This window comes from Capricornis sumatraensis, chromosome 1 (assembly GCF_032405125.1).
Source record: "Capricornis sumatraensis isolate serow.1 chromosome 1, serow.2, whole genome shotgun sequence".
NCBI lineage: Eukaryota > Metazoa > Chordata > Mammalia > Artiodactyla > Bovidae > Capricornis > Capricornis sumatraensis.
Genome location: NC_091069.1, coordinates 35215580 through 35236674, shown reverse-complemented (window position 1 = coordinate 35236674; position 21095 = coordinate 35215580). Strand labels below are relative to the sequence as shown.

At 50.7% G+C, this 21095-nt stretch overlaps 1 protein-coding gene across 1 annotated transcript in view; it reads right to left on the bottom strand.

Annotated features, from left to right (window-relative positions):
- Nucleotides 1-5753: 5753 nt before the first annotated feature.
- BABAM2 (BRISC and BRCA1 A complex member 2) overlaps nucleotides 5754-21095 on the bottom strand; it is a 401827-nt gene continuing 386485 nt past the window's right edge. The window contains exon 12 of the mRNA XM_068969662.1: nucleotides 5754-6371. Within this exon, the coding sequence (XP_068825763.1) occupies nucleotides 6308-6371 (64 nt within the window). The 3' untranslated portion in view covers nucleotides 5754-6307. The remainder of the gene's footprint in view (nucleotides 6372-21095) is intronic.

Here is a 21095-nt window from a genome sequence, read left to right as displayed (position 1 = left end):
CTCCAAGAACCTACTTGAACTCATGCACCCGCATGAACCATATCATTCAAAATTTCCCCTGGGGAGGTGGGAGAACCTGCCTTCCTCAAATGATCTTGACCTCGGGAACTGCCAGCGGAGCCCTGACCCCTCCCTTTAACTCTCTCTCTGCAGCAGTGGCCTGTCCTAGGGCTTTGAAGGGTCAGAGGACCCAGAAGGCATGGATGCAGAGGACCCGGAACAGGGCCTGGAGTATCACTCACGGCGTCACTATTAAGAGCCATCCACCACCTTATTTCTAGAGGTACCTGGAACCCTCCTAGCTTCTACTCTGTTGGGACCTACTCAAACAGCCACAGGTCTCCGTGAGCTGGGGAGTTCCATTTTGTGGCAGAAATGTGGTCATGGAATTGAAAGGAATGAATTTTCTTGAGTGGCTTCTAAACCGGCTCCAAGGGCATATTCCAAGAGACCCTGGAATGAGGAGACCTCTGTAGAGGGACTCTGCCCCCTGGGGGCTTTAAAGAAGGGGGTGGTGGGCTATTCTTTGGAGGAACAAGTGTGTTCCACACCATCTGGCTCATCCCGATGGTACCAAGGCAGCTGACCCAGGACAGGGAGGGCCGTCTGGTCACTCCTGGGGCCTGGGGGCTACTTTTACTGCCACCATTAGTCATAATTCATCGTGACCCCAACCACGACCTTGCAGACTTGTAAAGTGTGGTTCTTCTCAGGGAATCCGAGAAGAATGAAGGAGTCAGTGTGGGAACCCTGAAGAAGAAAACATGAGTTATGTTAGGCAATAACCCTTGGAGTTATTTCATATTTAACCTGGAGTCAGTCATGGATCCTGCTGTCTTTGGTAATACTTTGGTAATTTCCCTTAATGATTACACCTATTTTCATCTTGTTTTTCCCAGATATTAGGCCATCATTTCAACCAAGTGCGTGTTGGACTTTAACCTGAGAATATGGCACAAGCTTTGAAGTCAGACTTTTTTTTTTTAACTGTAGGCTGACCCTGGCTCAACCATCTGAAAATCAACTGGTATTTATGTATATATTTAGGTAGCCACATAGATAGACCTATTCATGTTTGTAGAGACTGCTGCAGAGCATCTTACTTGGGGCACCGACACACAGAACCACTGTGTGAAGCCTGGCCTTGGAACCAGCAGCCTTGGGCATCTGACCCTGACCAGTCCCAACCATCCAAGTCCCTCTTCCTCCTGGGGAAAATAGCGAAAACAGGTATATGAATGTCTTATACAGAGCTATGCACACAGTAGATGCTCAATAAATCTCTCTTCATTTGGGGAAGCTGGAAAAAGGAAGTAGAAACAAACAGAGATCTGAGTTCACTTCCTTTGTGAAATCAGGGAGGGGATGGAAAGGGAGAGAATAAGGGTCTGGGAGGGAAAGTTAGAAACAATGGATGAGTAGGAAATGCACCAGTTTCCTACTTCTTTGAGGCTTAGTTTCTCTACAAGATGGGGATCATAACACCCACCTCGCTTAGTTGTTGCGAGGATTAGAAAAGCAGCTAGTGGGACTTCCCTGGTGGTCCAGTGGCTAAGACTCTGGGCTCCCAGTACAGGCCGCCTGGGTTCCATCCCTGAGTAGGGAACTAGATCCCACATGCTGCAACTAAAGATGCTGGAACTAAGATCGAGTATCCCATGTGTCGCAACTTAAGACCCAGAGCAGCCAAGTAAATAAATATTTGTAAAAAGGAAAGGAAAGCAGCTAGTATGGAATTATCCCTCCTAGCTCCCTGAGGGCAGTGAGCAGTGTGACCTCCACTCAGTACACTGACTGTCACATACCTGGTCTACTCTCTTGGCTTTTATTCTCCTGCCACTGCACATAAGCACCAAAGATATATAAAGGGGGTGTTTCCTCTCTTGTTTTCATTTTTAAAAGCACCAGTGAATTGAGACGATGCCATTGACAGAATTCGATGTCACCTTACCATCAGATGCAGTTTTAACATTCACATTAAGAACTGTGGGACAGGCCAGTCCCCCCGAACTGGGGCAGATTCTGGGCTCTTTCTATTTATAGGCCCAAGCAAGAGGCCAACCGAGTGTGGTCGTTTCTCTGGCTAGGCTGTGACTCCAAAACAAGGACCTGTAGCTGTCAGGAACCGAAACTGAGTCAGAAGCAAAAGCGGCTTGTGTTTTCTGATTCTCCTGCCCATGGGAGGTGGGGGCAAAAAAGCAGGTCACTTGGAGCACCTGGGGACCTGCTGAGAGTTAAAGCGAGACTGGTGTGGGGGCAGGGGAGGAGGGAACATTCATGGATACATCTGGTCCCTCATTTATTAAAATCAGGACGACATCATCTTCTCTTCCTAGTCATAAACACAGGGTCACTCTTCCAAAGGCCACATTCATTGGCAACACTTTTTCTTGGTTCTCCACACTGTACAGCATTCAGGGTCTTAGTTCCCCCCACAGGGATCAACCCCATGCCTCCTGCAGCGGAAGCATGGAGTCTTAACCACTGGACTGCCAGGGAAGCCCAAGCAGGACTTTCAAATAAGGGCATTCTGACTGATTAGGAGAAGGCCAAAGTCAACATCAACAACCCTTTTTCTGCTCTGCAACAGCCATGCTTTAGCAAACGTTTCCATGTGCCAAGCTCCTTGCTTGGTGCTTCATGTACTTTTCTTATTTAATTCTCACCACTCCGGGAGGCAGATGGTATTTATTCCCATTTTACAGATGAGGATAACAGAACTCAGCGAGATTTAAGATCCACACTGGAGCCTGCTCACTCCAAGTCTTCCACCACATGGCTCTCCATGCTCCCCGCAAGCCTACGTCTAGTGACCTCATGCTGGGAGCTTGGAATCGGTCATGGTGGGAGCATTTACACCATGAAAAGCAGCAAATGATACAAATGAGGCTCCTTCTCCCCCCAACCCTCATCTTCTACCCTCGTCTTCTTTTTTAAACTGCTGAAGAACAGCTTGTTATATATTTGCTAGTGACTCAGTGGGCAAAGCCAGGATTCAAATGTAAGTCTCTTTCCTCCTCAAGCTCACCCACTTTCCAGTTCATCCTGAGGAGTAAATGGGCCCCATCTCTCTCTCTCTAATGAAGCACCATCTCTCTGTTGGTGGTGGGTCCTCTGGAAGCCGAACAGCTGGGAGAAGGATGAACACTTGCTTCTCCAGTCTCTTGTGGCTCCTCCCTGGCACCCCAGGAGATGCCCTGATCCAGCTATTAGCAGCAAACACTCATAACACCTTTTCCTTGTCTGTGCTGAGCTTAAAGATGCAACTGAAATTACAAGGCCTGAGTAAGCTGGAGACAGGATTTACGAGGTAATAATAATGTGCTCTCATATATGGCACTTTTCATCTTCAAAGCATTTTATAGCCATTTACTAATTAGTCCTGGGCTGCACTCTGTGTGCAGATACAATACAGTGATGGGCCGAACTAGCAAGAAGTGTTTAAAACACACACAGGTGACTGTCGCCCATTTACGAGGGCCACTTGCTTCCGTTGCTGTTGGGGGTGGAGATAAAAATCTCACAGATACTGGTTCTGAGTCCCTGGCACTTGAACTACGAAGTGGCTACTGTCACCTTCTGTGGTTTGGCTGCCCCTAAGAAAAGCAGCCCAAACCTTCCCTCTGTGCTACTGGGGCTGAAAGTCTTCTCAAAAATCCTATCATCTCCATGCTCACAAAGCTACACACAGTACCTCAGCCTTCACTGGGGAAAAACCCTGTTTGTTTACTTGTGTGCCTGTGTGTTTAGTTGCACAGTCATGTCTGACTCCTTGCGACCCCATGGAGTGTAGCCCACCAATTCCTCTGTCCATGGGATTCTCCAGGCAAGAATGCTGGAGTGGGTTGCCATTTCCTACTCCAGGGGATCTTCCCAACCCAGGGATTGAACCTGAGTCTCTTACATCTCTTGCACTGCAGGCAGATACTTTACCACTGAGCCAACAGGGAAGCCCTTGTTTCCTAGAGTTACGGACGAAAGTGAGAAGAGGCACTGGGTCTGGAGCATGGGCTGAGTCCCGACTGGCACCGACTAGCTGGTGATCACAGGTAACTCAATTAACCTCTCTGATCTTGTTTCCTCATCTGTGGAACAGGGGCGACCCTCCTCACTTGCTTATTTCACAGGTCTGCTGTAGAGACGTGCTGAGATAAAGCACAGATAGCACTTCTGGTTGGTCGGGCATGCTTCACAGATGTGTGGGCTACCATGGACAATCTGGCCAGCCTGAGCCATCTGGACCCCTAGAGGCTGGCAAGGGCAGGAAGGCCACGCCTGGGCTGCACTGCCCAGTACTGGCTGCTGCCACTACTGACTGCCTATTTGAAATGCCAAGTGTCCAGGCCATGTGATTGCACCCATCTCATACCTGCCAACCAGCCCCTGCTAGAACTCGAGCTGGAAACCCCTACTGGGTCTGAAACAAAGTCTGACTCAGTCTACTCTTGGTTCTGTGTGCAGCGAGCCCAATCCATGCCCCTCCATCCTAAGTGACCGTGTCATGGAGCCGGAGAGTGGAGCCTGGCCCATAGCTGGCCTGATGTAGATGAGGCAGGCAGCTGGCCACAGTCAGGAAAGACTCCAGTGTGGTCATGACCAGCTGCTCAACAGAATCACCTGGGGAGTTTTACCAAAATCCAGACACCCAAGCCTCAGCTAACAAGATGTGATTCAGCAGGCTGGCAGTGGGGCCCTGGGCAGTGGATCTTTAAAAAGCTCCCGGGGTGGTTCTGACTACACAGGGAAGGGACCTACTCAGGGTCACACAGCTGGCTGACGGCAGAGCTGGGGTGCGGCCACGGGACACCGGACTGTTCTCTGTCACAGTAATTCCCAAGGCTTCAAGGTGAAGTACTCACGTGGTGAAAGATCCCAGAGGAGGGCAGCCCTTCAGCTGGAAGCCAAGCTGAGAGGTCTCTTCTGGTGGTTCCCCTGCCTCCTGAGAACATTCTCGAGTGCTGGAGAATACCGGAAGGAGGGGGTCTCTCACCGGCCCCCACAAGGGCCCCGAGCTGGCTCCCCTTCAGGTTTACGTGGGCTCCAGGAGCCACAGAGGAGCTGAGGGAACAGTGAGGGGTCGGGCTCACCTGTGCAGGCCCTACAGAGGGTGGGAGGCAGGTGAGTTGAAGAAAGGAGCCCAGGCCACGCAGGTCAGCTTGTTTCTCTCGCCTCTGTGCCAGGGTCCCACTTCTGGGGCTGAAAGCCCTCAGGGTGGAACCCCACTAAACTAAACTAGACCTTGTTAAGTGGACAAGCTGGTGTGGTCAGCCTGGGTGTAATCTGAGGGAAGTCATGTGATGGCTCTCAGCTCCCAGGTTTGCCCTAATTTACTGGGAGTATTTCTGTAGCTTGTGGGCCTTGGTTCTCACTTCTGACCCTAAAGGGAGTAGCAGGGAGAGAGGAATTCGGGGGTGGAAACAGATGACTTCTAAAACCCCACCCAGCTCTGATAATCCACAAATTTAGGGAAGATGGAGCTTGCTCAGGGTATCTTGCCCAGTCCTGTTCCTGGGTGGCAGCGGAGCTGGCAGGCCTGAGCCCAGGGTTCGCCCACAGGACCCTACCTGTGTCTTCCAGGTATAATTCACAGAGTGCTTCATAAGCCCAAACAACTCTCCCAATGGCATCGGGAAGAGGGATGGGAGAACAGAGATAAATTTCTTGAGGCATTCAACAAGTTTTAATGACTTTAATGACCACCTCCTGGGTCAGGATGGGCTTTGTACCTGGAGTACACACAGGGGTCTGGAGGCGAGGCTGGTGCTAGAACCTAGTTGTTCCCGAGCACCGGTCTTGGGCCCGGCTGGGAAGTGGTGGAAACCTTGCAAGCTGGTCAGACTCATTCAGGCAGCACCTTTACAAGTGCTTTTGGAGGACTGTCCAAAATGGGAAACACTGGGTGTGAAACACACAGGCACTCATTTCGGGGGAATGAGAAAAGCAAAGGTGTGTTTAATCTGAAAGCTTAAAAAGAGGTCTAAGAGACAAAGGCTTTGGAATCAGGGTGTGTGCATTCAGGATGTCTTACTTTCCCTGGAAAAATACGGCATCATGATTTGTGACTTTATTTCTTTCAACTAAGAAATATACTGCAGGAAACAAAGAGGGAGCCACCAGAAATGGGCGGCTCTGGGACCCAGGTTCCCGCCAGCCAGCTCAAGTCTGGGTTCCAGTCGCGGAGCAAAGCTGCTGTGTGAGCAAAACGCTGCCATGAAGACATTCCAATGGCTTCCAGGAAGCAGCCCTATGTGCCGACACGCATGTGGACAGAGCAGTCTGGCTGGCTACCTCTCAAGATTGGTGTTTCCTAGAGCTTTCCATTGGCAAACGCTGCCTCCTGGAACTGAGGGACAAAGGTTTTGAAATAAGCCCTGGTGGGAAAAGGGGAGAAAAAAAAAATTGTGGTTAGCACAAACAACTTGAAAAAAAAAAAGTGCAACTCAGAGCTTTCAACCTAACTCAGAACAGTTGTTATTTATTGTTCATGCATCTTGGGTTGGATTTTCCTTCTCTGCTGATGCAAAGCCTTCTGGATTTTTCCAAGAGAGGTCCATGCAGTTCACTGCTGTGCTCTCTCTCATGGATGCTTAAAAGGCCTGTATTCAGAACTTCCTGGCTGCCAATTCCCATTAGACATCAGTACTCAGGTTCTGTCTGGCCTTTCCCAGGTCAAAACCAAGGTTCCAAGCTACAAGCCAGAGAGTGACCAAGCCAAGCAACCAGTCATTTTTGTGATCTGAAATATCAACAGGGTTGTACTTTTCACTCAGTTGGATCAACTTCATACAGACAAAGAAAAGAAAAAAGTGCTGGTGGCTCAGTTGTGTCTGACTCTTTGCAACCCTGTGGACTGTAGCCCACCAGGCTCCTCTATCCATGGGATTTCCCAGGCAAGAAAACCGGAGTGGGTTGCCATTTCCTTCTCCAGGGGCTCTTCCCAACCCAGGGATCAAACCCAGGTCTCCTCCATATAGGTAAGCAAGGCCTAATACGAGGAATTTCTAAGTGATCCATGGTCTCCATTTATTTGCAAACATACTCGTGGTTTGATCTACTGGAAAGAAAATCAGGCTGGGTGTCAGAAGAGCCTTCTCAGACTAGTGACAGGATCTGGGGCGGACCATTTGGTTCTTCCGGCACCCATATTCGAACCTGTAGAAGCAGACTTTCCATTCAATCGCAGGAGGCTGTGCCTGGCACTGTCTGAGGTGCCAGGGGTTGGGAGATGCCCCAGACATGGCACCCCATGCGGGTGAGCTCAGTTTTGAGGAGTAGCAGACACAGAAGAAATACCGACTGCTGTGGTGAGAGCGCTTACGGAGGTGCCATGAGGCACCGGCCTGGGGCAGTCAATGGAGGAGGAGATGAAGCAGGCATTTTACACAGGCGAAAGACACAGCAGGAGCAGAGGCCTGGGGAGCATGGGACTGCTGCACGTGAGCTGGGAACTCAACACGGTTCCAGAAGAGATAGGGCACGGTGGCAAGCAGAGGGCAACAAGACGGAGAGGTTGTGGTGAGCACCCTGTGTGCCTCCCGGTCCCCCCTCTCTTGGCCCTGATGCTGGTGAGATCAGAGCAGCTGACTTATCCAGCAGTGCTTCCCCTGGACCTGGGACACGAGCTAGATGACGTGTCACCATCGGTACCATAAAGGCCTCAGGTACCTTACCCAAGTCTATGTTATTAATATTTAGGATATAGTCCTACTAAACTTGGTGCTCCAGGCTCCCAGGAGATCAGAAACACATTAGGAGTCAGGGCGCTCACTTAAAGGCAGAAGGCAGACGTGCTGAGCTGTGAGAGGCGACGAGGTGATGTCCACCCGTGAGAAAAAAGCAGAGAACTGCTCAGGAGTCAAGAAGCTCAAACGGGTGGTTCGATGTTGGGAGAGGAGCCCCCACAAACTCAGCAGCCCCAGGGTTGCCATCAGGTAGCCACACAGAGCGTCATCGATGACGCCTGCCTGATCCCCGCCCCGCAACGCCAGGTCACGGGAAGCCCTCTTTCACATTTCAGGGATTTGCTTTGATTTTTCAGTCCTAGCCTCTGCAGCCTCTCTGCAGCGGCTCCTGCGTCTGGAAGCTACTGCCCGGACTTTACACATCCAGGCCGGCTCCTTCCCCCCTCTCCCTGCTCCTCCTCACCTCCAGGTGACATCTCTCCTTGGCCTCTTCCAGTCCTGCCCTCTACTCCGCTCGCTTCCTCTCAGGCTTGAAACACTCTCAGCAGAGAACACCTGCCCCACCCCTGGAATCTGGGTCTCCAGTCCTTCTCTCCCAAACTGCCAGTCTCACATTTCCAACCAGGACATCATGACCTGAACGTCTATCATTCATCCAAGCCAGTGCGTGCCACATGGAGGTGTTCATCGCTGTCACGCATTTGAAAGTGCGTCGGGCCCTGGTACTTCTGTAACAGATCCCTCACCTTCCACTTCTCCCTAAACCTCTGCAGGAATTCATCCTGCAGCTTCTTCCTCTTCCTCCCCACACCCTGGGCTCCCTGCCTTGTTACCTTTTGCAACACTGCTATTTCTTCCTGGGATGCAAGGCTTCATCTTCCTGTTGCAGGTAAATGAATTCTCTGTGAGTATGGGTCTGTGTCCCTACCCCAACCAAGACCCTTCATCTGCCCAGACCCGCAGCCTGGAGTGCCGTGATTGTCATCATCTGCACTTTTCCTCAGTCACATTTTGGGATCATGCCCTGCCCTCACCACTGAGAAGCTAAGAAAGCTGAAGATCCTCTTCCACAAAACCTACAGGTGAGTCTCCTCACTGTGATGTCACAGATCAGAAGCACATTAGGAGTGAGAGTGCTCACTTAAAGGCAGATGGTAGACGTGCTGAAGCTGTGAGAGGCAACGAGGGGATGTCCACCCGTGAGAAGAGAGCAATCGGGGGTGTCATAAGCCCCCTGAGGCCCACGCACGGTCCAGACACCAACCTCCACTCCCACTTCCTCCTGTCGGCCACCTGCTCTTCCTCATACATGCCATTACCACCCCAGGCCTTTAGTCATGCTCAGGCCAAATGCCCTTGCCTCCATCAAACCTTCCCAAGGTTCTCTCCCTGAGTGCAGACACTCTCTGTGCTGCTTCTGGGCATGTCTCATGGGTGCACACGGCTTTGTGGACTGGGTGGTACTGCCAGTCCCGGAAAGGAGGGAGTGAGTCTCCTTCTCGGTGACCCCACAGGCCTGGCCTGTACAGAGTGCCAGGCGAGGACTTCATGGCTGTAGTTAAGGTAACTACTGATGACCACCGGTTTGTGAGAGCAGTTAAAGCAGGTCCCTTGCAGGCTTTTGGGGGGTGAAAGAGCAAGCCCAGAAAGCAGGCAGATGAGACATTTAGATTCTGAGGAAGAAAACTGCAAAAGTGTCCTCCATTCTCAAACTTTAGCCTATGCCGACTATCAGTGAGAAGGATCAACACCCTCCACCATCCTGGTTCCAGCCAATCTGCCACCTTTTCTGAGATGCAGAACCTGGGAACTCTTGCCCACAATCATCCTTTTGGGGAGGAGGACTGCAATGAGGCAGGAGCTGCCCCAGACCTACAGCCAGGCAGACCAGGCAAGAGATGCCCCAAGTTCTGTTTCCCCAGGGTGAGAAGGGGCAACAAACCCACCCACCTTGCTGTGATGCTCTCACAGGACCACGTGCGGGAAGGAAGTTTGTTGACTGGCTGCCGCCACCCGTCGTGAGGGCTGTTCATGCCTTCCCTGTGTTTCACGTGCTGCTATTTCCCCAGCAGGATTTGTGTTTGCTGGAGGGGGGCCTGGTGGCCCTTCTTCAGGGGGTCCGGCACCGATGGGCTGCTGCCAACCTCCGCTGCATTTGCCTTCCTGCCCAAAGGACATCTGGAGTCCGAGCACTGGGTGGGGTGGCGCCCCTGTCTTAGGTCACAGGTGAGGACATTATAGGGAGAGGCGGTCGGTCCCACAATAGGTGCCCGACGAGGGAGTGGGACTGACTGCTGCTGAAATGGGGCCCTGGGGCTCCAGGCTGGGCACCTCTCTCCCGTGCTCTCTCCTCATGCCCGGTGTCACATGGGGCAAATCTGATGAAGCAAATCTCCTCAGCGCAGGTTTTTCCTTGGAAGCTTCTAGGGGAAGGGGCCACACCAGTGGAAGCTCCTTTGACAGAAAGGTCTTGGCAAGAGGGAGCAAGCTTTACAGTAAGCTCTTTCCTTCTTCAGAAAATTCTAAAGTTTCCTGTTCTGTCCTGGGCTTTCCCTGCCAGGGCAAACTGTGCGACGCCATGGGGAAGCAGTATGGAGCAGGGCTATTTAAAGGCATGATGCTACCAGCTGTTGTCAGTGAGCGCTTCTCAACACGGAGCCGCACGAAGTCAGCTCGGGGAAAGGGGGAGGAAGGGGAAAATGACAACTGGCTCCCAGCCATTTCTATATATATATATATATATATATATAATGAAGCACTGTTTTCATTTATTTCAGTTTTTTTTATCAGAGAAAGTGGAGAGCTGCTCAGAATATATCACTTGCCAATGGCACTAGTCTGTCACCTTTAAAAAACTCTTTGACCCAAAGACAAAGTGTATGGTAAGCTTCAAAAGTATAAGTGTGTTGGTGGTGAAGGGAAGGTCTTCTCACATCCTCCTTCACTGGTCAAAAGGACCTGCAGGATCAGTCAAGCTCCCATTCTACCACACTGGAGGGAAATTATTTTTAGACCAGATTAGAGCTAAATATGCCTGAGGACGATATCAGGTTCTGACCCTTTCCACTGACCTCAGTTCCTTCGCTCTGGGTTTATAAAATCACAACTTAGTCCATCACAGAGTCTCAGGTCAACAGAATAAAACTTAAAGAACTGACTCCAGGCCAAGGTCTGGTAGGTTTTCCATGAATGGGAAGCAGGATTGGCTCCTGGCCTCAGCTCACAGGCACTGCCAGGAGGGAATTTCCTGAGGTCAGGAATCAGGGTACTGGGGGGCTCAGTGGGTCTGCTTTTCCGGGTCTGGGGTTCAGGAGTAAGTTTCCTCCCTTCTGGGCACCAGATCCCTCATCTTCAAGGCAGGGAGCCGTGCTCAATGATCTCCAAGGCCTCACAAGCTGGAGGCTGTGCAGGACAGGCACTGTGCCTTCTGGAGCCAGCCACACCTGGGCTCAAGGCTTGGCCCTGCACCTTCCTGGCTGTCCCACCTGTGCAAGTGACTCATCTCTTTAGCTTTAATTTCTTTGACTATAAAAGGGGAGCCATAATGCCTACCTTAAAAAATAATCCTCATGAGGATTAAATGAGATGCTCCAAGTAAGCACTTGGCCTGATGCCTGGTATACTACTTGATCAATAGATGTCAACTGTTGCCATGGGGACCCAGTTGGGTCTGAGGGGGAAAGACTGAGTCCCTGGGAACAGCCAGGGCATGTGTGGCTGCAAAAGAGAAAAAGAGAAAAACCCTGTGTGGATGGAAAGGTCCCAGATCATCCTTCCCTCTGGGCCTTCTTGGATCACTTTTCACTTATCATATGCACTCGCAGTTGGAGGCACAGAGATGGTCGGTCTCAGGGCTTGACACCCAGCCAAAGTTGTCAGGACACTGTGAACTTCTGGAAATGCAGCCCAGAGTGGCTGGAAGTGGACTCATGGTATCTAAGGATGGGCTCTGCAGCGGGAGGCACCTGCGCCCCTGGCTGGCTTTTGCCTGAGTTCTGGGTGTGCTCTTGTGTGCAGTTCTGGTCAAGAGTGTGGTTGGGGGAAGGTGGGCTGTGGGCCTGACAGATGTTTAAGATAATCACATGCCTCTAGCTACCGGAAGTGGGGGTATTACAGTTGGCTCAGTCCTCGAACAGACCTTTCTCTGTCCAGGACAACAAGTACTGAAAAGGAGAGACAGCGGGGTGAGCAGAAAGAGCCCTGAGCCACGAGGCAGAAGTCATGGGCTCTAGTCCAGGCCCGGCTCCTCACCTCCAAAAGGCAGATGGATACTTGGTCATCTCTAGGTGCCACCCAGTTATGGTTCTGAGAAATCCACGTGACTTTGAGCAAGCCACTTAACCTCTTTGTGTTTTGACCTTCACTGGTTAAATCAAGGCACCAGCCAAGCCCAGGCCTCGAGGCACTGTAAGGACTTGTGGTGCGGGGAGGCAGAGCTCATCATTATCTGGGATGTGTTTTTGCAAACATGGCAGAGCTCCGAACACATGTGCTGGAGCAGTGGTGGGAAGGAGGGAGGCTCGTTTCTCTTGGCCATGTCTGCCCTCCCACTGAGCAGAGGTCCAGAGTCAGGGAGCTCAAGCTAAGTTGTCAGGGGGTAACAATGCCTGGAAAATCCATCATCTAGGTGCTCCTGGGCAGGGGCTCTTGGGGCACTAAGGAGTGTGGGGACAGGGTGCTGTGAGAGGAATCCTCAGAGGCCTTGAGATGAAGGCAATTAGGAGCCTTTCTCACCAAAAGGGGTCTTCCCTGCTGGAATTATAAGCCTCGATTTATTCAATGGACCTTTTCCAAAGGACAAAAATCTGTGAAATCAACATCTAAACATTTGAATCAGTACCACTTTAAGAAAATGAAAACAAAAAACAGAGAATAAAAAGTCCCAAGAGGCTGGAGACTCCAGGGAAAGAGGAAGGAAGCCCACAGAGCAGATTGAACACTGCACAGGTGCCGCTCACAATACTCCCGCGTGCAGCAGGAGTCATGGCCCCATTGTGCAGGTGAGGGAACAGACGCTGAGTGAGTTCAGTCAAGAGAGCCTCTGGCCCCAGTGCCACCAGAGCTCGTCTTCCCACGGGAGCACGACTTGACGGAGTAGCCCCTGGGATCTTGCTGCCTTTAGCCTCATTTAGTTGGGACCTTTGATTCTGCAGAAGCCTAAACAGCTGCTCTCTTCTGAAATAGGACTCTGAGGTCTCTTTCTGGAATTCCCAAATGCTTTTCTTTGGGCAGTCATAAGATGAGCCTTATGATGTTTGCTCGAGTCAGGCCAGTGCGGGGGGCGAGGGAGGGGGGGGCGCAGGGTGGGAGAAGTGGTTCGGGGACACGAACCTCACTATCAGGAAATCAAGGACACATAAATCAAGTCAGAATTCATTTTTGCAAATAGAGGCGAGTTCCTAAACATCTAAGGCTCCTTTCTTTTTTCCAGTTTTCTTCTGCAGCTGTGACTTCAACTGGCACATGTTTTTAATCAGTCATATGCAAGCTAACTGTGGTCTGAAAATCAAAGCGGTCCTGTAAATAGTGTAAGACAAGTCCCACTAATCATCCTTGTGGTCTTGCCTTGTCCTCATGGTCCTGAACGGCCATGGTAAAGACTGACTCATCGAGGGTTACTCTCCCGTGGCAAAGGGGTCATCCTCATAATAGGATCTCTACAAAGAGACTTGGTTCTGCCTCAATGCCCATCACCCCAAGCCCTCCAAAAGCCCCTGTGAAGATGGCCCACCCGACTCTGGGCGCCTTGGTGAGCAAATGCCTGGCACGATGGGAGCTTATTCTGTAGCTGTGCCCTGGCAGCCAGCCTGGATTGCTGGTATGGGCTTTAGGAACAAACAAGTGGTTATAACTGGTTCATGTACACAGTCTCCCTAGAGGTGCCAATCCTCAAGCAGGCCTGGTTTGTTTTTAAGGAATCTAAGCTCACAAAGCAAGGAAACTAACCCATGAGCTGCAAAAGGCTTGATATCACACTGAGAACACGCTTGCAGCCTCAGGCAGAGGCCCTTGCCCTCAGCTGGAATCAATCTCCCCTCTGCCGGGTTCCATGGCACACTGACCTCCAACCTCAGGCCCAGCCATGGTCTGCCTTGAGTTTGAGATGTTTAGATTGGTGTCTAGACTCTGTCTTATACAGCTCGGGCTCCTCGCCCATGAGAAAGCTGGCTGTAGTCTCAGTATGTGTTGAATTAAAGAAAATGCTGTTTTAGGAGGACAACCAACCAACTGGAATCCATTTCTAGACATCAAAGTATTGGGATGAAATCTGCCTCCTTCTAAATCATAGGGTATTTGTCAATGGGTACTGAAATGATCAAAATTACCTAGTGGTTCTCCTTCCTTCTGAGACTCTTCGAGGAGGCCTTCTGGAGCCTAGCCAGTTCCTCTGGGGCTAAAGCAGCATGCAGCCAGCTTTTGCAACTGCAGGGCCAGTCCTTGCCCAGGAGTGGGGGTGGGGGTGGTGGGGACTGTAGGGGCCTCTGCCCCCTCGGCATCCCCTGGTGTAGGGTCTGAGGAGGAGGCCATGAGACGGCCAGCTGGTGGGATGAGGGGGCAGGGTAGTCCTCGTGGGCTCCCCCAGCCACAGGGCTACCTTCCTCCCCGGGGCTCTAGCTCTGCCTGCATCTGTCTATTCACCCCGCCACGTCGGACCAGAAGCTCCTTAACTGCAAGCCCCCTTGCATATGTTCATCCCTCTCTGCAGCCCAGCTTCGAGTCTAGTGCCGACACACTGCAGCTCAACAAACATTTCTCAAGCGATGTAATAAACGTGGTTTATTTAAAGATGTACTTTAGAATGATAAAATTTTATAACAGAAACCTCAGCGGCCATATACTCCAACCATTATGGGAAGAGAAAACTAAGGCCTGGAGAAGTTAATGGTCCCCTCTCACAAGGCCTAGCTCTTCTCTGGAAGCCCCTTGAGGGCAGAATTTGGTGATGGTTCATTCCTTAGTGCCCCATGGTGCTCACCGTCCACAGGCCTCACAGGCAGGAATGAACGGATGAATGGCTGTCCCACGGGGCTGCCCTGAGGCTCCAGAGCTAGTAGGTAGAATCTGAGCCTGTCCTCCCTATCTCCTTACTCTCAGGCTGATGCTCTTTCCACTGTGAACCTGATGAGACCCTGGGAGGAGGAGCCGACAGTGTGGCCACAGAGAAAGGCTGGCCCCCCTCTACCCAGGAGGTGGGGGCGGGCAGGCTGTGGTGACCCAGTGCACCTGTCTGCTCTAAGCTTAGGCCAGATAGTGGGTGTAGGGAGCTAAGGAATGCAGTGCTCCCTGAGGCCTGGGACCCCAGAGCAGAGCTACTCTCTGTGTCCACCTTGTCGCCCTATTTGCGCCAACATCTGACATATCTCAGGTGGTAGGTGCCATGGCAATGGGCATCTCAAGTTGTCTGCTCACTCTGCCTGGGGCTGTATGGGCAGGATCCCAGCACTGGCTCTGCTGATGGCCAGGCAGATGCCCGTGGAGGGTGCTGGGATCGTCCACAGGCCCTGTCGGGAGGAGGGCTACTCACACAGCTCACCTGTGCTGGACTGCTGAGGGGAAGCCAGCTGCCTGTCTGATGGTAGTGAGTCACCATCAAGATCACAGACAACCTTCTCCCCCTTAGTCAGCAAGAGGGGAAAAACCAAAGAACTGCCCACAGAGAGGAAGTGCCCAGGGTCCTGGCGGAGCAGACCACGGCAGCGTGCGGGGGACGGTGTTTTCAGGGTTCCACTCAGCATCACCAGGCATCAGCCGGCACAGGGGAGTACTGGACCCCCAAAGGACAGACAACACTTAGGATATCAACTCCTTGGAGCATAAACTATTCTCCTCCTTTCCAGAGAGTCTCTCTGGGGCTTTTAAGTGTTGTTTCCCTGGTTGTAAATTTGGTTTCTCTCAATAGACTCAGCACCTAGAGGCTGAAGCTCTGTTTTCCATCTACTGGCTTCTGAAGGCACCTCCTGGTCACGCCAACACTCTGGGTGTTTGCCCTCCTAGCTGGGTGCTCACAGATACCCCTTGAAGATCTGGGGGAGGGACAGCAAGGAGGGCTATGGTCCCTCTTCTTTTCAGGCTAATCCCCTGGCCCAACAGCTAAAATGATATTCCCAGACACCTGGGCTCACAGATAGAAAAGCAGCAATTCCAGAAAGTGAGCTATAGTGGCTTGATGCTGAGATGGGAGCATGGTTCCTAGGGAATGAGGTTGGCGGTGCCACTCCAGCTGCTCGGAGTGTATGCTGCCTCTACAAGGGCTTGCCACAAAACAAACAATGAAAGCTATTTTTGCTTTTTGCCTTTTTTAAAAAAAATAAAAGTGAAAATCCTCTTTGGATGTCTTTGGGTCACTGAAAGCAGGCACTAACGTAGGCCTTTTGTAAAAGCGAAGTGGCATAAAGTGAACTTTCCAAAAGAGGGGGACACCTGTATCTTTATTTTTGCCAATGAGAAATCTATGATTCAGAGAAGGCAAGTAATTTTCTAAGATCACATCACTAACAGGTGGCAACGCTGCTCGACTCCAGAGTGCACATACTTTGCACACCGCCAGGATTTCCAGTGGAAAGAGTGCTGATGGCTAAGCACAGAGCTGAGGCCTCCACGTCTGCACCTGCTGTGTGACGCTGACTCACGCCTCTGTTTCCTCATCCACACAATGAAGGCGTGGAAAAGATGATTTCTAAATTTCTTTGATTTGGTGATCCTCCCCTCCCAAACATCATTTTAGGATCTTTTATTCTCCTTCATTAAAACTCCATAATATTGGAATTGCCAATGGCCCAGTAATGAATGCCGAGGGCTACTTACTGCTAACTCCCATTACACCTACATCTGTTTCCTCCATCCTGTAAGTCTGTGTGTCCGGAGCTGGTGACTGGTATCCTTAGCTCTCATCTAGGAACCTGCATTGGGTGACTTTCCAGTAGAATTATGACTGTGATAACAAGGGACGGAAGGGAGGAACTAGACCTCCTGCTCACTTGCCCATCTGGATCCTGGAAGTATCAACACATCCTATGGAAGAACGAGGCCTAGTCTGAGTGTCCGGAGAAGGAAAGGCACCTGCAATCCCCATAAGGGCACGCAGGAGGCACCAGAAATGTTCTCCAAATAATGAGTCCCAGAAGAGCAAAGGTACCAGAAGGTTCCTTTAACAGTTATGTCTGTGGGCTTCTGAAAACTCTCCAGAGCTGTTCAGAAGTGATGTGACTGTAAAATGCTATACAGTGGGAAGGATTACTACCCTGACATAATTAAGCATGAGTTGTGATCCTGGCTCTTGCTATGAGACCGTGGATGAGCCACTTTACTTCTGTGTCCCAGATGCCTCATCTGGAAAGTGAGGGGATGGCCTCTGCGTTTACTTCCAGGTCTAATATACAGTCATCCCCTGGAACCTGCCACAGGAGGCTGGTTCCAGGACCCTCTCGGATACTAAAATCCAAGGATGCTCAAGTCCCTTGTATAAAGTGGTGTACTAGTTGGCCCTCCATATCTTTGGATTCCGCAGCCTTAGATTCAACCAACTCTGGTTTCTTATCCTCCACTGGTTGAATCTGTGGGTATGGAATGTACAAATGTGGAGATCTGACTGAATTTGCTTGTAACTTATTGACATATTCCCATATACTTTAAATCACCTGTAGATTACTTATATACCTAATACAATGTAAATAGTAATATAAATGCTATGTACATAGTTGCTGGTGCTTGGCAAATTCAAACTTTGCTTTTTGAACTTTTTGGAGTTTTTTCCTCCAAATATTTTTGAAATATTTTCTGGATGTGGAACCCACAGATATGAAGGGCCGACTGTACTATTATCCATTATTATTATTATTGCTTTGGTATCAATCCAAGCACTTTAGCCAGAGACAATTTCTTTAGTGGAAGCAGTAATTTAATAAATGACCTCTCCCTGAGCTTTGCTAAAGGGGTTCCCTCAAGAGCCTTAATAAGCACCATCAAAGGCATGACAAGAGGTTTCTATCTCTCTCTCTTTTGTCTCCAGATCTGACTTAGGACTCCAAGAATGGAGGCCAGCATTCATCCGTCAGACCAGCAGACAACCAGACATTCACTCACTCATGGCGAGCTCTTGTACTCCACAAGGGCTGTTTCCTGCAGGAGGCAAGGGAAAGAGCTGAGCAGAGCCTGACCCTCAGGAGACACACGGGCCCTGGACTCCCAGACAGACTGCTGCCTGCTCAGCCTGGGTGGGAGTTGGGTGGTTTCACTTCACAGTCAGGGGCTAAGTCCTCCTCCGCCCACTGTTCTTCCTGCTATTCCTCTGAAGCAACTAGAGCAAACTTGCTGCCTGGAACCGACTTTCTTTGCTGCTCAGAGCTATGCCAGCGTATTATCCAGCAGCCCAGACGTCTGTCTAGCACTTTTAATGACAATAATAATAATTTGCATTTATACAAGGTCTTTCATTGGAGACTCTTAAAGTGTTTCACAAACAATAATTAATTCCCCTTGGCAATTCTGGGAGCCAGCTAAGTAGGAGTCCCTTTGCTTTGCAGGTGAAGGGTACTTTCCTGAACCATGCAACACTTTTTGAGGGCCTCCATATCTACTGAAAACTTAACCACCCTCAAGGCCTGGCATAAGCATCAGGCCCTCTGCAGAGCCTGCAGCACTGAACAGTTATGATGGTCTTCCTTCTCCTGAACTGGAATTTGTCCCCTGGGAACCCCCACCCACGGAGTCTACTTTTGCCTTCTGGAACTAAACAATTCCAACTAAATTGTCTGGGGCTGCTGGCTGCTGTCCCTTGTACACATGCTGTCTACTTCTACAGTCACCCATGGGTGGAGCTTGGTGGCTCAGGGTTACCAAGGTTCAGGGAAGCCTTGTGAACTGAATGGTGGAGGTCAGTCGAGGCCTCCGCCGTGTGCTCTGAGCTCCAGGGCCAGGCTAACTTCCTGGGCAGGAATTCCCTGGATGTTGCTGGCTCTGGGGTTGTGTGTGCCAAGTTGCTAAGTCGTGTCCGACTCTGTGCAATGCTATGAACTATAGCCCGCCAGGTTCCTCTGTCCTTGGGATTCTCCAGGCAGGAATACTGGAGTGGGTTGTCATGCCCTCCTCCAGCTGGAGCCCTGGGTCTATCCATCTTTAAATGCAGTTCTTTAGGTGTTTCCCCCTATGGTGTAGACACAGGAGGGTTCTGTGTTCATTTCTGCGGGCTGTACCTCACTGACCCAGAAATACCCTAAAGTTCTGTTGAATGACTGAATGACAATGAATGAATAATCTTTCCTCAATCGATCGTCTTAAATCTAGACAATACCTGGACTAGTTTTTAGAGACCAAGCCAGACAATGATCTCTTTAGTTCTTTTTTCTTTAAAATCCTTTTTCAGAATAAATACTCGGTGTTACATCTGAGAAAAGGATTCATCGACTGCTCAACCGAAAACCCACATGAGGACAACGAGCTCCATGACCCTCCTGCTCTCCCAGGACTTACAGGCAAAGGAGGCCTCAGCACTGGGAGGCTGGGCAGAGGGGTGAATGGAATCCTTTGCTAAGTTGATTTTAAACAGCTGGATCTTCTGGGGAAACCAACAGCTCCTTGGGGTGACTTCTGGGTCCTTGCTGGTAGCTTTACGCCTGAAAAGACAGCCACCCTCCCTTGGCGGCCAAGAATGCATTGTTTGGGTGAGATTTTTCTCACAGTGGCTTGCCATGGAAGGAATTCCGAGCATGCATTGAAGGCCGTTGTTTTCCTAAAACCTGCGCCCTTGTGAACAGGCTTGTGGTGATACAGCCTCATTTTTCCCTGATTTCACATGCTCCCCACGTGAAATTCTACTGGCCTAGAATGGGCTAGGGGTGGTCGTTTTTGGCTTGGATTTGGCCTGGCTCACTGATCTGAGGGCAGCTTGGGAGGAGAAAAGTGGGCTAGAGAGGGGATCGCTCATGTCATTCTGTGGCAAGGGAACATCTGGGATCCCTGGTTACTGAAGTCTAACGTGGGTCAGTCACTTGATGGCTGTGTGTCTCAGGGATGTCATACTTAACCTCTCTGAGTCTCTGCGTGTTTCTCTCTGATAAACCCAGAGAGAAACTGTTAAGCAACAGTGTCAGGTACACGGTCAGAACTCACACCCGAGTAGTTTCCTTTCCTCCCACTCTCCCCTCCCATCACCCAGCTAAGGAACTCCCATTTCACTCGATTTTAACACACATGTGTTGAATAGCTCCTGTTTACGGGAGGGCCTGGAATACCTGGGCCACTGCCTGAAAGTACCTGCTCCTAGGAGGCATTTAATAGTTACTGGATAAGTAAATGAACTAACTCGACCCTTAGCATTTTCAGTTTATACTGTGTTTTTAAAAATAACCCCATTTTAATCCAAGCAACAGTCATGTGTATGAAATAGTTTTGCTCCGCTCCCACTGTACACATGAAGAGGCAGCCTGGGAAAGACCAGATAACCTACCCAGGGTCAGGTGCATGGCAAAGGCAGAGTGAGGTTCAGACATGAGCCAGGGCCCTGAGGCAGCACACTGCCAGCTCCAGGGGCCCTCTGTGGCCACAGGCTTGGAGCGGGATGAGCATGGCTCTCGGGCACCCATGTTCCACTAGAAGGGCCCTGCTGAGTGCTGCTCCCCACCCCATATCTGGTCATAACATCTGTAGCTAAAAGTTCTGGGCATCATCACGCATCCGGTGACTTGGAAAAGTAATATTTTAAAATTGGGAACATTTCCTAACTGGGAGATTTCTTTCTTTTCAGCCCTGAGGTTCTGGTCCAAAACTAGGGTACAGGGCTATTCTCCAGTGTCAACTTCATGGGCTCCCACCATCCTCCCCACGGGGTGCAGCAGCACGAATGCCCACTCTCCACCCATTCTCCCCTCCATCGCATCTTTCTAGTACACAGAGAGAAGCGCTCTGGTCCACAGGACTCTGTTCCTTAGCACAGCACTCCACACTGGCTAGGGGCTCAGAACAGCGGACAAACTACATTCCTTCTTATTCCCAGGAGTCTTTTAAGAACCAAGAAAGGGGACCGGAAGTAGATATTGGGTCTTTGGCTACTCTGGGCTCCCAGGCTTTCTTCCCAATCCTCTAGCCTTGAACTATCTGCTGGGAACTGCTGATAGACGCAAAATGAAAAGGGTAGGTTAGGGATCTTTCAAAATTTGCCCACATGGCCGGCCCAATACAATTTCCAACGTGAGCTGAGAGGTGGAAACCAGATCTGACCGCAAAGTTGTCTCACCCATGGGGAGTGCATAATAGCCTTCTCAAACCACGCCAACAACACGCCCTGCAGAGGAGGGCGGCCTGGCGCAATGTCGTCACTGCGCACCCTGGGCTACATGTAACCCAGAGCCCAGGGGGTGAGGTCAGTTCTTACTGCCGTGAGCTCGTCTGTTCTGGCCCTCTTAGCACATTTCTTTG